The sequence below is a fragment of the Bombina bombina genome, chromosome 6, assembly GCF_027579735.1.
Source record: "Bombina bombina isolate aBomBom1 chromosome 6, aBomBom1.pri, whole genome shotgun sequence".
NCBI classification, from domain to species: Eukaryota; Metazoa; Chordata; class Amphibia; order Anura; family Bombinatoridae; genus Bombina; species Bombina bombina.
In genome coordinates, this window is record NC_069504.1 from 804,378,526 (window position 1) to 804,394,574 (window position 16,049).

The 16,049-nt window shown below is 42.2% G+C and overlaps 1 protein-coding gene across 1 annotated transcript in view; it reads left to right on the top strand.

The window, feature by feature from the left end:
* Positions 1–16,049, top strand: part of ELMOD3 (ELMO domain containing 3) — a 212,405-nt gene that overhangs the window by 57,027 nt on the left and 139,329 nt on the right. Inside the window, exons 5-7 of the mRNA XM_053719453.1 lie at positions 7,977–8,007; positions 8,759–8,792; positions 13,357–13,369. Coding sequence (XP_053575428.1) covers positions 7,977–8,007; positions 8,759–8,792; positions 13,357–13,369 — 78 coding nt within the window. The remainder of the gene's footprint in view (positions 1–7,976; positions 8,008–8,758; positions 8,793–13,356; positions 13,370–16,049) is intronic.

Below are 16,049 nucleotides of genomic sequence, written 5' to 3' on the forward strand. Positions count from 1 at the left end.
AGCTCCCTAGCGATGATGGAAGTATCAAAGATAATTCGTCTCACTCTTGCCACCTATCAGCAATCCACATTCCGGGAGTGGAGAACTGGGAGGCGGATTTCCTAAGTCGTCAGACTTTTCATCCGGGGGAGTGGGAACTTCATCCGGAAGTCTTTGCCCAAATACTTCGACGTTGGGGCAAACCAGAAATAGATCTCATGGCGTCTCGACAGAACGCCAAGCTTCCTTGTTACGGGTCCAGATCCAGGGATCCGGGAGCGGCCCTGGTGGATGCTTTGACAGCACCTTGGACCTTCGGGAAGGCTTATGTGTTCCCACCCTTCCCGATGCTTCCTCGATTGATTGCCAGGATCAAACAGGAGAAAGCATCAGTGATTCTAATAGCTCCTGCGTGGCCACGCAGGACCTGGTATGCAGATCTAGTGTACATGTCATCCTGTCCACCTTGGTCTCTGCCTCTGAGACAGGACCTTCTGGTTCAGGGTCCCTTCAAACATCAAAATCTAATTTCTCTGAAGCTGACTGCCTGGAAATTGAACGCTTGATTTTATCAAAACGTGGATTTTCTGAGTCAGTAATTGATACCCTAATACAGGCTAGGAAGCCTGTTACCAGAAAGATTTACCATAAGATATGGCGTAAATACCTATATTGGTGTGAATCCAAAGGTTACTCTTGGAGTAAGGTTAGGATTCCTAGGATATTGTCTTTTCTACAAGAAGGTTTAGAAAAGGGTTTATCCGCTAGTTCCTTAAAGGGACAGATCTCAGCTCTGTCCATTCTGTTACACAAGCATCTGTCAGAAGTTCCAGACGTTCAGGCTTTTTGTCAGGCTTTGGCCAGGATTAAGCCTGTGTTTGGATCTGTTGCTCCGCCATGGAGTTTAAACCTTGTTCTTAACGTTTTACAGGGCGTTCCGTTTGAACCCCTCCATTCCATTGATATGAAGTTGTTATCCTGGAAAGTTCTGTTCTTAATAGCTATTTCCTCGGCTCGTAGAGTCTCTGAGTTATCAGCCTTGCATTGAGATTCTCCTTATCTGATTTTTCACTCAGGTAAGGTAGTTCTGCGTACTAAACCTGGGTTCTTACCTAAGGTAGTCACTAACAGGAATATCAATCAAGAGATTGTTGTTCCATCCTTGTGTCCAAATCCTTCTTCAAAGAAGGAACGTCTTCTACACAATCTGGATGTAGTTCGTGCCCTAAAATTCTATTTACAGGCAACTAAAGACTTTCGACAAACGTCTTCCCTGTTTGTCGTTTATTCTGGCCAGAGGAGAGGTCAAAAAGCTTCTGCTACCTCTCTCTCTTTTTGGCTTCGTAGCATAATACGTTTAGCTTATGAGACTGCTGGACAGCAGCCTCCTGAAAGAATTACAGCTCATTCCACTAGAGCTGTGGCTTCCACTTGGGCCTTTAAGAATGAGGCCTCTGTTGAACAGATTTGCAAGGCTGCAACTTGGTCTTCGCTTCATACTTTTTCCAAATTTTCCAAATTTGACACTTTTGCTTCTTCGGAGGCTATTTTTGGGAGAAAGGTTCTTCAGGCAGTGGTTCCTTCTGTATAAAGATCCTGCCTGTCCCTCCCGTCATCCGTGTACTTTTGCTTTGGTATTGGTATCCCAGAAGTAATGATGACCCGTGGACTGATCACACTTAACAGGAGAAAACATAATTTATGCTTACCTGATAAATTCCTTTCTCCTGTAGTGTGATCAGTCCACGGCCCGCCCTGTTTTTTATGGCAGGTCTAAATTTTTAAATTATACTCCAGTCACCACTGCACCCTTTAGCTTCTCCTTTCTCGTTGGTTCTTGTTCGAATGACTGGGTGTGACGTAGAGGGGAGGAGCTATATAGCAGCTCTGCTGGGTGATCCTCTTGCACTTCCTGTTGGGGAGGAGTTAATATCCCAGAAGTAATGATGACCCGTGGACTGATCACACTATAGGAGAAAGGAATTTATCAGGTAAGCATAAATTATGTTTTTGCACAAGCGTCTGGCAGAAGTTCCAGACGTCCAGGCATTTTGTCAGGCTTTGGTTAGGATTAAGCCTGTGTTTAAAACTGTTGCTCCCCCGTGGAGCTTAAACTTGGTTCTTAAAGTTCTTCAGGGAGTTCCGTTTGAACCCCTTCATTCCATTGATATTAAACTTTTATCTTGGAAAGTTCTGTTTTTGATGGCTATTTCCTCGGCTCGAAGAGTCTCTGAGTTATCTGCCTTACATTGTGATTCTCCTTATCTGATTTTTCATTCAGACAAGGTAGTTCTGCGTACCAAACCTGGGTTTTTACCTAAGATGGTTTCTAACAGGAATATCAATCAAGAGATTGTTGTTCCATCATTGTGTCCTAATCCTTCTTCAAAGAAGGAACGTCTTTTGCATAATCTGGACGTAGTCCGTGCCTTGAAGTTTTACTTACAGGCTACTAAAGATTTTCGTCAAACATCTGCCCTGTTTGTCGTTTACTCTGGACAGAGGAGTGGTCAAAAAGCTTCGGCAACCTCTCTCTCCTTTTGGCTTCGGAGCATAATACGCTTAGCCTATGAGACTGCTGGACAGCAGCCCCCTGAAAGGATTACAGCTCATTCTACTAGAGCTGTGGCTTCCACCTGGGCCTTTAAAAATGAGGCCTCTGTTGAACAGATTTGCAAGGCTGCGACTTGGTCTTCGCTTTACACCTTTTCAAAATTTTACAAATTTGACACTTTTGCTTCTTCGGAGGCTGTTTTTGGGAGAAAGGTTCTACAGGCAGTGGTTCCTTCCGTTTAAGTTCCTGCCTTGTCCCTCCCATCATCCGTGTACTTTAGCTTTGGTATTGGTATCCCACAAGTAATGGATGATCCGTGAACTGGATACACTTATCAAGAGAAAACATAATTTATGCTTACCTGATAAATTTATTTCTCTTGTAGTGTATCCAGTCCACGGCCCGCCCTGTCCTTTTAAGGCAGGTCTAAATTTTATTTAAACTACAGTCACCACTGCACCCTATGGTTTCTCCTTTCTCGTCTTGTTTCGGTCGAATGACTGGATATGGCAGTGAGGGGAGGAGCTATATAGCAGCTCTGCTGTGGGTGATCCTCTTGCAACTTCCTGTTGGGAAGGAGAATATCCCACAAGTAATGGATGATCCGTGGACTGGATACACTACAAGAGAAATAAATTTATCAGGTAAGCATAAATTATGTTTTTCTTCAATCAAGAGTTTTTTATTTTTAAATGGTACCGGTGAGTACTATTTAGTTCAGGGAGGATATGGAAGAAGAATTCCCCCTGAATTTTGTGATCTTAGCAGCAGTTACTAAGGTCCATTATGGTTCCCACCGATCTGAAGGTAATATGGGAAAGATCTTCAGTGTGGAGGACTGTCTCATGCAGCAAGCAGCATTTGAGGTATGTTTCAGCCTTTTATTTTCTGAGGAAACTTTGTATGTCAGAATTGGCTGTATTAGTTCCTTATAATGGGAACAAGGTAAGCAGTAGTTCTGTAAAAGTAAAGGGAGTTACTGTCCTACTGGGTGTTTTCAACAGACATTTTTGCAGCACTTTATAAACGCAGCATTTTATTGACACTGGGATTTTGTTTTACATATAACCTTTGATAAGGGCTCTTGAAAGATACTTTATTTGGTAAATAATTAGTTTGGGGACCACATGGCTGTTATTAACCGCTTCTCATGCGGTAGTTGAGGTTTTTAGTGCGACGTCCATTGTGGGCGGGGCCTATTTTCACGCCTCAGTTGCACAGTTTACTTTGAAGGAGACAGCAGACATTAACTTCGGTTGGGCCCTATCTGTGTTCTATACTATCCGGATTGGTGTTGATTCGTTTGGCAGGTTTCTGGGGGCAGGTAGACGCCACAGCAGAGCTGTGGCAAGGTGCAAGGGTCGTTTTTCAGCAATTTATAATATTTTTGCTTGAATGTTCCTGTAAAGAGTAAATTACTTCTTGCATATAGTATGCAATATTTTTTGGAAACTCTGCTTATTTATTCTTACTTTTGAACGATTATAGACATTTTTAAGTGTGTGTGAGAAAAAATGTGCGCTTTTATTTCTTAAAGGCGCAGTAACCGTTTTTTATAAATTTAATTATTTGCAATAAATAAAGTGTTTTCAACTGTTGTAGTTATTACTACTTTGTTTAACATGTCTGACATTGAGGAAACTGATTGCTCTATGTGTTTGGAAGCCATTGTGGAACCCCCACTTACATTGTGTACCACTTGTACTGATAGAGCCTTACACTGTAAAGATCATATTTTAGGAAATGATAGTATGTCTAAGGATGATTCTCAGTCTGTAGAGAATCAGGATATGCCATCCAATTCTCCCCAATTGTCACAACATTTAACACCCACACAAGTGACGCATAGTACTTCTAATGCGTCTAGTTCTTTTACTCTGGAAGAGATGGCTGCAGTTATGTCTACTACTCTCACTGAGGTATTATCTAAACTGCCAGTTTTGCAAAGTGAACGCAGTAGGCCAGGTATTGATGTAAATACTGAACCCTCTGATGCTTTAGTAGCCATTTCCGATGTACCCTCACAATGCTCTGAATTGGGGGTCAGGGAATTATTGTCTGAGGGAGAACTTTCAGATTCAGGGAATGTATTACCTCAGACAGATACGGACTTAACGTCCTTTAAATTTAAACTTGAACACCTTCGCCTGTTGCTCAGGGAGGTCCTAGCGACTCTGGATGATTGTGAACCTATTACAATTCCCCCAGAAAAATTGTGTAAGATGGATAAATATCTAGAAGTACCTACTTACACTGATGTTTTTTTCCGGTTCCTAAAAGAATTTCGGAAATTGTTAAAAAGGAATGGGATAGACCAGGCATACCGTTCTCTCCCCCTCCTAATTTTAAGAAAATGTTCCCTATATTAGACACCATCAAGGACTCTTGGCAAACGGTCTCTAAGGTGGAGGGAGCAATATCTACTCTAGCTAAGCGTACTACTATATTGAGGACAGTTGTGCTTTCAAAGACCCTATGGATAAAAAGTTAGAGGGTCTTCTAAAGAAATTATTTATTCACCAGGCTTTCTTGTTACAACCTGCTGCCTGCATTGTTCCAGTAACTACAGCGGCGGCTTTCTGGTTTAACGCCCTTGAGGAGTCTCTGAAAGTAGAGACACCCCTAGACGACATTTTGGACAGAATTAAAGCTCTCAAACTAGCTAATTCTTTTTTCACAGATGCTGTTTACAGATTACTAAATTAGCAGCAAAAAATGCAGGCTTTGCCATATTGGCACGCAGAGCGCTATGGTTAAAATCATGGTCTGCTGATGAATCATCAAAGTCTAAACTGTTAACTATTCCTTTCAAGGGTAAGACCCTGTTCAGCCCTGAATTGAAGGAAATCATTGCAAAACCTCTTAGGATGAGGGGTAAACAAAATAATTTTCGTTCCTTTTGAAATTTCAGAGGAGTACCCTCTGCTTCCCCTTCCACCAATACGCAGAAAGGAAATTTCTCCAACATTGGTGTGTCCGGTCCACGGCGTCATCCTTACTTGTGGGATATTCTCTTCCCCAACAGGAAATGGCAAAGAGTCCCAGCAAAGCTGGTCACATGATCCCTCCTAGGCTCCGCCCACCCCAGTCATTCTCTTTGCCGTTGCACAGGCAACATCTCCACGGAGATGGTTAAGAGTTTTTTTGGTGTTTAAATGTAGTTTTTATTCTTCTATCAAGTGTTTGTTATTTTAAAATAGTGCTGGTATGTACTATTTACTCTGAAACAGAAAAAGGATGAAGATTTCTGTTTGTAAGAGGAAGATGATTTTAGCAGACAGTTACTAAAATCGATTGCTGTTTCCACACAGGACTGTTGAGATGAAGTAACTTCAGTTGGGGGAAACAGTTAGCAGACCTTTCTGCTTAAGGTATGACTAGCCATATTTCTAACAAGACTGTGTAATGCTGGAAGGCTGTCATTTCCCCTCATGGGGACCGGTAAGCCATTTTTCTTAGTTAAACATAAAAGAATAAAGGGCTTCAAAAAGGGCTTAAAAAACTGGTAGACATTTTTCTGGGCTAAAACGATTGCTTTACTAGGCATATTATGCAGATTCTAACTAATAATGGTTATTATAATCTTGGGGATTGTTTAGAAAAACGGCAGGCACTGTGTTGGACACCTTTTTCAGATGGGGGCCTTTTCTAGTTATATAGCTGGGACTGTATAGGGGTTAAATGTAAAAACGGCTCCGGTTTCGTTATTTTAAGGGTTAAAGCTCTGAAATTTGGTGTGCAATACTTTTAATGCTTTAAGACACTGTGGTGAAATTTTGGTGAATTTTGAACAATTCCTTCATACTTTTTCACATATTCAGTAATAGTGTTTTCAGTTTGAAATTTAAAGTGACAGTAACGGTTTTATTTTAAAACGTTTTTTTGTGCTTTGTTGACAAGTTTAAGCCTGTTTAACATATCTGTACCATCAAATAAGCTATGTTCTATATGTATGAAAGCCAATGTGTCTCCCCATTTAAATTTATGTGATAATTGTGCCATAGTGTCCAAACAAAGTAAGGACAGTAATGCCACAGATAATGATATTGCCCAAGATGATTCCTCAAATGAGGGGAGTAAACATGATACTACATCATCCCCTACTGTGTCTACACCAGTTATGCCCACACAGGAGGCCCCTAGTACATCTAGTGCGCCAATACTTATTACCATGCAACAATTAACGGCTGTAATGGATAACTCTATAGCAAATCTTTTATCCAAAATGCCTACTTATCAGAGAAAGCGCGATTGCTCTGTTTTAAACACTGAAGAGCAAGAGGACGCTGATGATAATTGTTCTGTCATACCCTCACACCAATCTGAAGGGGCCATGAGGGAGGTTTTGTCTGAGGGAGAAATTTCAGATTCAGGAAAGATTTCTCATCAAGCTGAACCTGATGTTGTGACATTTAAATTTAAATTAGAACATCTCCGCGCACTGCTTAAGGAGGTATTATCTACTCTGGATGATTGTGACAATTTGGTCATTCCAGAGAAGTTATGTAAGATGGACAAGTTCCTAGAGGTTCCGGTGCCCCCCGACGCTTTTCCTATACCCAAGCGGGTAGCGGACATAGTAAATAAAGAGTGGGAAAGGCCCGGCATACCTTTTGTGTCCCCCCCTATATTTAAGAAATTATTTCCTATAGTCGACCCCAGAAAGGACTTATGGCAGACAGTCCCCAAGGTCGAGGGGGCGGTTTCTACTCTAAACAAACGCACTACTATTCCTATCGAAGATAGTTGTGCTTTCAAAGATCCTATGGATAAAAAATTAGAGGGTTTGCTTAAAAAGATTTTTGTTCAGCAAGGTTACCTTCTACAACCAATTTCATGCATTGTTCCTGTCACTACGGCAGCGTGTTTCTGGTTCGAGGAACTAGAAAAGTCGCTCAATAAAGAATCTTCATATGAGGAGGTTATGGACAGAGTTCAAGCACTTAAATTGGCTAACTCTTTTATTTTAGATGCCGCTTTGCAATTAGCTAGATTAGCGGCGAAAAATTCAGGGTTTGCTATCGTGGCGCGCAGAGCGCTTTGGCTAAAGTCTTGGTCAGCGGATGTGTCTTCCAAGACAAAATTGCTTAACATTCCTTTCAAGGGTAAAACATTATTTGGACCTGATTTGAAAGAGATTATTTCAGACATCACTGGGGGAAAGGGCCACGCCCTCCCACAGGATAGGTCTTTTAAGGCTAAAAATAAGCCTAATTTTCGTCCCTTTCGCAGAAACGGACCAGCCTCTAATTCTACATCCTCTAAGCAAGAGGGTAATACTTCACAACCCAAACCAGCCTGGAAACCAATGCAAGGCTGGAACAAGGGTAAGCAGACCAAGAAGCCTACCACTGCTACCAAAACAGCATGAAGGGATAGCCCCCGATCCGGGACCGGATCTGGTGGGGGGCAGACTTTCTCTCTTTGCTCAGGCTTGGGCAAGAGATGTTCAGGATCCTTGGGCACTAGAAATAGTTTCTCAAGGTTATCTCCTGGAATTCAAGGAACTACCCCCAAGGGGAAGGTTCCACAGGTCTCAATTATCTTCAAATCAAATAAAAAGACAGGCATTCTTACATTGTGTAGAAGACCTGTTAAAGATGGGAGTGATTCATCCAGTTCCAATAAGAGAACAAGGGATGGGTTTTTATTCCAACCTGTTCATAGTTCCCAAAAAAGAGGGAACATTCAGACCAATTTTGGATCTCAAGATCCTAAACAAATTTCTCAGGGTACCATCGTTCAAAATGGAAACTATTCGAACGATCCTACCTACTATCCAGGAAAATCAATTTATGACTACCGTGGATTTAAAGGATGCGCACCTACATATTCCTATCCACAAGGAACATCATCAGTTCCTAAGGTTCGCTTTTCTGGACAAGCATTACCAGTTTGTGGCACTTCCATTCGGATTAGCCACTGCTCCAAGGATTTTCACAAAGGTACTAGGGTCCCTTCTAGCGGTTCTAAGACCAAGGGGCATTGCAGTAGTACCTTACTTGGACGACATCCTGATTCAAGCGTCGTCTCTGTCAAAAGCAAAGGCTCATACGGACATCGTCCTAGCCTTTCTCAGATCTCACGGATGGAAGGTGAACAAAGAAAAAAGTTCTCTGTCCCCGTCAACAAGAGTTCCCTTCTTGGGAACAATAATAGATTCCTTAGAAATGAGGATTTTTCTGACAGAGGTCAGAAAATCAAAAATTCTAAGCTCTTGTCAAGTACTTCATTCTGTTCTTCGTCCTTCCATAGCGCAGTGCATGGAAGTAATAGGATTGATGGTTGCAACAATGGACATAGTTCCTTTTGCACGAATTCATCTAAGACCATTACAACTGTGCATGCTCAGACAGTGGAATGGGGATTATACAGACTAGTCTCCGACGATTCAAGTAGATCAAAAGACCAGAGATTTACTCCGTTGGTGGCTGACCCTGGACAATCTGTCACAGGGAATGAGCTTCCGCAGACCAGAGTGGGTCATTGTCACGACCGACGCCAGCCTGGTGGGCTGGGGCGCGGTCTGGGAACCCCTGAAAGCTCAGGGTCTATGGTCTCGGGAAGAATCTCTTCTCCCGATAAACATTCTGGAACTGAGAGCGATATTCAATGCTCTCAAAGCTTGGCCTCAACTAGCAAAGGCCAAATTCATAAGGTTTCAATCAGACAACATGACGACTGTTGCATATATCAATCATCAGGGGGGAACAAGGAGTTCCCTGGCGATGGAAGAAGTGACCAAAATAATTCAATGGGCGGAGGATCACTCCTGCCACTTGTCTGCGATCCACATCCCAGGAGTGGAAAATTGGGAAGCGGATTTTCTGAGTCGTCAGACATTCCATCCGGGGGAGTGGGAACTCCATCCGGAAATCTTTGCCCAAATAACTCAATTATGGGGCATTCCAGACATGGATCTGATGGCGTCTCGTCAGAACTTCAAGGTTCCTTGCTACGGGTCCAGATCCAGGGATCCCAAGGCGACTCTAGTAGATGCACTAGTAGCACCTTGGACCTTCAACCTAGCTTATGTATTCCCACCGTTTCCTCTCATTCCCAGGCTGGTAGCCAGGATCAATCAGGAGAGGGCTTCGGTGATCTTGATAGCTCCTGCGTGGCCACGCAGGACTTGGTATGCAGGCCTGGTGAATATGTCATCGGCTCCACCATGGAAGCTACCTTTGAGACAGGACCTTCTTGTTCAAGGTCCATTCGAACATCCGAATCTGGTTTCCCTCCAGCTGACGGCTTGGAGATTGAACGCTTGATTTTATCAAAGCGTGGGTTTTCAGATTCTGTAATAGATACTCTGATTCAGGCTAGAAAGCCTGTAACTAGAAAAATTTACCATAAAATATGGAAAAAATATATCTGTTGGTGTGAATCCAAAGGATTGCCATGGAACAAGATAAAGATTCCTAAGATTCTATCCTTTCTACAAGAAGGTTTGGAGAAAGGATTATCTGCAAGTTCTCTAAAGGGACAGATTTCTGCTTTATCTGTCTTACTACACAAACGACTGGCAGCTATGCCAGATGTTCAAGCATTTGTTCAGGCTCTGGTTAGGATCAAGCCTGTTTACAGACCTTTGACTCCTCCCTGGAGTTTAAATCTAGTTCTTTCAGTTCTTCAAGGGGTTCCGTTTGAACCCTTACATTCCGTAGATATTAAGTTCTATCTTGGAAAGTTTTGTTTTTGGTTGCAATCTCTTCTGCTAGAAGAGTTTCAGAGTTATCTGCTCTGCAGTGTTCTCCTCCTTATCTGGTGTTCCATGCAGATAAGGTGGTTTTGCGTACTAAGCCTGGTTTTCTTCCTAAAGTTGTTTCTAACAAAAATATTAACCAGGAGATAGTTGTACCTTCTTTGCGTCCGAATCCAGTTTCAAAGAAGGAGCGTTTGTTACACAATTTGGACGTTGTCCGTGCTCTAAAATTCTATTTAGAGGCTACTAAAGATTTCAGACAAACATCATCCTTGTTTGTTGTTTATTCTGGTAAAAGGAGAGGTCAAAAAGCGACTTCCACCTCTCTTTCCCTTTGGCTTAAAAACATTATCCGTTTGGCTTATGAGACTGCCGGACGGCAGCCTCCTGAACGAATCACAGCTCACTCCACTAGGGCTGTGGCTTCCACATGGGCCTTCAAGAACGAGTCTTCTGTTGATCAGATATGTAAGGCAGCGACTTGGTCTTCACTGCACACTTTTGCCAAATTTTACAAATTTGATACTTTTGCTTCTTCGGAGGCTATTTTTGGGAGAAAGGTTTTGCAAGCTGTGGTGCCTTCCGTTTAGGTGACCTGATTTGCTCCCTCCCTTCATCCGTGTCCTAAAGCTATGGTATTGGTTCCCACAAGTAAGGATGACGCCGTGGACCGGACACACCAATGTTGGAGAAAACAGAATTTATGCTTACCTGATAAATTACTTTCTCCAACGGTGTGTCCGGTCCACGGCCCGCCCTGGTTTTTTTAATCAGGTCTGATGAATTATTTTCTCTAACTACAGTCACCACGGTATCATATGATTTCTCCTATATATATTTCCTCCTGTCCGTCGGTCGAATGACTGGGGTGGGCGGAGCCTAGGAGGGATCATGTGACCAGCTTTGCTGGGACTCTTTGCCATTTCCTGTTGGGGAAGAGAATATCCCACAAGTAAGGATGACGCCGTGGACCGGACACACCGTTGGAGAAAGTAATTTATCAGGTAAGCATAAATTCTGTTTTTGCTCAATCCAAGTCTGTCTGGAGACCTAATCAGACCTGGAATAAGGGTAAACAAGCCAAAAAGCCTGCTGCTGCTACCAAGACAGCATGAAGGGGCAGCCCCCGATCCGGGACCGGATCTAGTAGGGGGCAGACTTTCTCTCTTTGCTCAGGCTTGGGAGAGGGATGTGCAGGATCCCTGGGCATTAGAAATTGTGACCCAGGGGTATCAACTGGAATTCAAAAATTTTCCCCCAAAAGGGAGATTTCATCTGTAGACCAGACAAAAAGAGAGGCGTTCTTACAATGTGTAAAAGACCTCTATTCCATGGGAGTAATTTGTCCAGTTCCAATACTGGGACAGGGGTTTTACTCAAACCTTTTTGTGGTTCCCAAAAAAGAGGGAACTTTCAGACCTTTTTTGGATTTAAAGTGTCTAAACAAATTTCTCAGGGTCCCATCGTTCAAGATGGAGACTATACGAACAATCTTACCAATGATCCAGGAGGGTCAATACATGACCACCGTGGACCGAAAGGATGCGTACCTTCACATTCCTATCCACAAGGATCATCATCATTTTCTAAGGTTTGCCTTTCTGGACAAGCATTATCAGTCTGTGGCCCTTCCCTTCAGGTTGGCCACAGCTCCCAGAATCTTCACAAAGGTGCTAGGGTCCCTTCTAGCGGTTCTCATGTCGCGGGGCATAGCAGTGGCGCCCTATGTGGACAATATTTTGGTTCAGGCGTCAACTTATCATCTGACCAAATCTCACACGGACATTGTGTTGTCATTTCTAAGAACTCACGGTTGGAAAGTGAATATAGAAAAGAGTTCACTTGTTCCACAAACAAGAATTCCATTCTTGGGAACTCTGATAAACTCGGTAGACATGAAAATATTTTTGACGGAGGTCAGAAAATCAAAGATTCTAAATACTTGCCGAGCTCTTCAGTCCATTCCTCTGCCATCATTCGCGCAATGTATGGAGGTCATTGGATTAATGGTAGCAGCGATGGACATCATCCCGTTTGCTCGCTTTCATCTCAGGCCACTGCAACTGTGCATGCTCACACAGTGGAATGATTATTATGCAAATTTATCTCCTCAGATAAATCTGGATCAAGAGACCAGAGACTCTCTTCTTTGGTGGTTGTCACAGGATCATCTGTCCCAGGGAATGTGCTTCCGCAGACCATCATGGGTAATAGTGACAATGGACGCCAGCCTATTGGGCTGGGGTGCAGTCTGGAATTCCCTGAAGGCTCAGGGAACTTGGACTCCGACAGAGTCTCAGTTGCCAATCAATATTCTGGAACTGAGAACAGTATTCAATGCGCTTCAGGCATGGCCTCAGTTGGCACTGACCAAGTTCATAAGATTCCAGTCGGACAATGTCACGACTGTAGCATATATCTATCATCAGGGGGGGACAAGAAGTTGTCTTGCGATGATAGAGTTATCAAAGATAATCCGATGGGCAGAGATTCACTCTTGCCATCTATCAGCAATCTGTATCCCAGGAGTAGAGAACTGGGAGGCGGATTTTCTAAGTAGTCAGACTTTTCATCCGGGGGAGTGGGAACTTCATCCGGAGGTATTTGCATCATTGATTCATCAATGGGGCAAACCGGAATTGGATCTGATGGCAACTCGACAGAATGCCAAACTTCCTCGCTACGGGTCCAGGTCAAGGGATTCCCAGGCTGTACTGATAGATGCTCTAGCAGTACCTTGATCGTTCAACCTGGCTTATGTGTTTCTACCTTTTCCTCTCCTGCCTCGTGTGATTGCAAGAATCAAACAGGAGAGAGCTTCAGTAATTCTAATAGCGCCTGCTTGGCCACGCAAGACTTGGTATGCGGATCTGGTGGACATGTCTTCTCTGCCACCGCGGAAACTACCATTGAGACAGGACCTTCTCATTCAAGGTCCGTTCCAACATCCAAATCTAAATTCTCTGCAGCTGACTGCCTGGAGATTGAACGCTTGATCTTATCTAAGCGGGGATTCTCTGAGTCGGTCATTGATACTCTGATTCAGGCTTGCAAGCCTGTCACTAGAAAGATTTACCATAAAATATGGCGTAAATATCTTTATTGGTGTGAATCCAAGGGTTACTCATGGAGTAAGATTAGGATTCCTAGGATCTTGTCCTTTCTCCAAGAAGGATTGGAAAAAGGATTATCTGCTAGTTCTTTAAAAGGACAAATTTCTGCTTTGTCAACTTTATTACACAAGCTTCTGGCGGATGTCCCAGACGTTCAGTCTTTTTGTCAGGCTTTAATCAAAATCTAGCCTGTGTTTAAATCTGTTGCTCCACCATTGAGTCTGAATTTAGTTCTTAAGGTTCTTCAAGGGGTTCCGTTTGAACCCATGCATTCCATAGATATTAAACTGTTATCTTGGAAGGTTTTATTTTTAGTTGCTATCTCTTCTGCTCAAAGAGTTTCTGAGCTTTCTGCTTTACAATGTGATTCGCCTTATCTTATATTCCATTCTGATAAGGTGATTTTATGTACTAAACCTGAATTCCTTCCTAAGGCTGTTTCAGATAAGAATATTAATCAGGAAATTGTTGTTCCTTCCTTGTATCCTAATCCTTCTTCTAAGAAGGAACGTCTATTACATAACTTGGATGTGGTCTGTGCTTTAAAGTTTTACTTACAAGCGACCAAGGATTTCAGACAAACATCCTCTCTTTTTGTTGTTTATTCTGGAAAACGTAGGGGTCAAAAAGCTACGGCTACCTCTCTCTTTTTGGCTGAAAAGCATCATCCGCCTGGCATATGAGACTGCTGGACAGCAGCCTCCTGAAAAAATTACGGCTCATTCTACTAGAGCTGTGGCTTCCACATGGGCTTTCAAAAACGATGCTTCTGTTGAACAGATTTGTAAGGCTGCGACTTGGTCCTCCCTTCATACTTTTTCCAAATTTTACAAATTTGATACTTTTGCTTCTTCTGAGGCTATTTTTGGGAGAAATGTTCTTCAAGCAGTGGTGCCTTCCGTTTAGGTTCCTGTCTTGTCCCTCCCTTTCATCCGTGTCCTAAAGCTTTGGTATTGGTATCCCACAAGTAAGGATGAAACCCGTGGACTCTGCATATCTTGTTAAAGAAAAGGAAATGTATGCTTACCTGATAAATTGATTTATTTTACGATATGCCGAGTCCACGGCCCACCCTGTCATTTTAAGACAGGATTTATTTTATTTTTTCAAAACTTCAGTCACCTCTGCACCTTTTAGCTTTTCCTTTCTCTTCCTATACCTTCGGTCGAATGACTGGGGGGAGGAGTTAGGGGAGGAGCTATATAACAGCTCTGCTGTGGTGCACTTTGCCACTTCCTGTTAGGAGGATAATATCCCACAAGTAAGGATGAAATCCGTGGACTCGGCATATCGTAAAAGAAATCAATTTATCAGGTAAGCATAAATTTCCTTTTATATTTTACCCCACTTCCTATATGCTCCTTGCCTTCTTTATGCTCAGAGGGCTATGCTATTTGCTTTTTTGACAATTTTAGCATTTGCATTTTTTCCCATTCCTGAAACCGTTATATGTGGAAATAAGATATTTCTGTTTAAATGTTATTTTTTCTTTTACATTTTACAAGATGTCTCAATCGGATCCTGTTTCAGAAGCTGCTGTAGGAACCATGCTGCCTGAACACAGTTCTACCAAAGCTAAGTGTATCTGTTGTAAGCTAGTGGAGATTATATCTCCATCTGTAGTATGTAACTTATCATGCAGTTGTCATGATAAGCTTTTGCATGCAGAAAAGGTTTCTATTGGTGCTAGTACAGTATCTGTTGTTCCTTTAACATCTAAAGTACATGATATCCCTGTTGATATGAAAAATTATATTGCTGATGCGATACAGAAGGCTATGGCTGCTATACCTCCTTCAAATAAACGTTAAAGGTCATTTAAAACTTCTCATAATGATGATGAAATTTGTAATGACCGACAACATACTGACATATCCACCTCTTATGAGGATCTCTCTGATTCAGAAGATCCTACTTCAGATATTGATACTGATAAATCATCTTATATTTTTAAGTTTGAGTATATTCGTTCTTTGTTAAAAGAAGTATTGATAACTTTGGATATTGAGGAGTCTGGACCTCTTGTCTGGACCTCTTAAATTCTGTTTATAAACCTCCTGTGGTTACTTCAGAGGTTTTTTCTGTTCCTGATGCTATTTCTGATATGATTGCTAGGGAATGGTCTAAGCCTGGTACTTCTTTTGTTCCTTCTTCAAGGTTTAAAAAGTTGTATCCTTTGCCAGTGGCTAAGTTAGAGTTTTGGGAAAAAGTCCCAAAGGTTGATGGGGCTATTTCTACTCTTGCAAAGCGTACTACTATTCCTTTGGAAGATAGTAATTCTTTTAAGGATCCTTTAGATAGGAAGATTAAATCTTATCTAAGGAAAGCTAATTTGTATTCTGGCTATATTCTGAGACCTGCCATTTCTATGGCTGATGTTGCGGCTGCATCAACTTTTTAGTTAGATAGCTTAGCACATCGGGAAAAAGATTCTGATTTGCATAGCATTGTTTGTTTGCTTCAACATGCTAATCATTTTATCTGTGATGCAATTTTTGATATCATCAATATTAATGTTAAATCTATGTCTTTGGCTATTTTAGCAAGAAGAGCTTTATGGCTCAAATCATGGAATGCTGACATGGTTTCTAATTCTAGGTTACTATCTCTTTCATTCCAGGGCAATAATTTGGTTCCCAGTTGGATTCTATTATGTCCACTATTACTGGGGGGAAGGGAGTTTTTTTTGCCCCAGGAT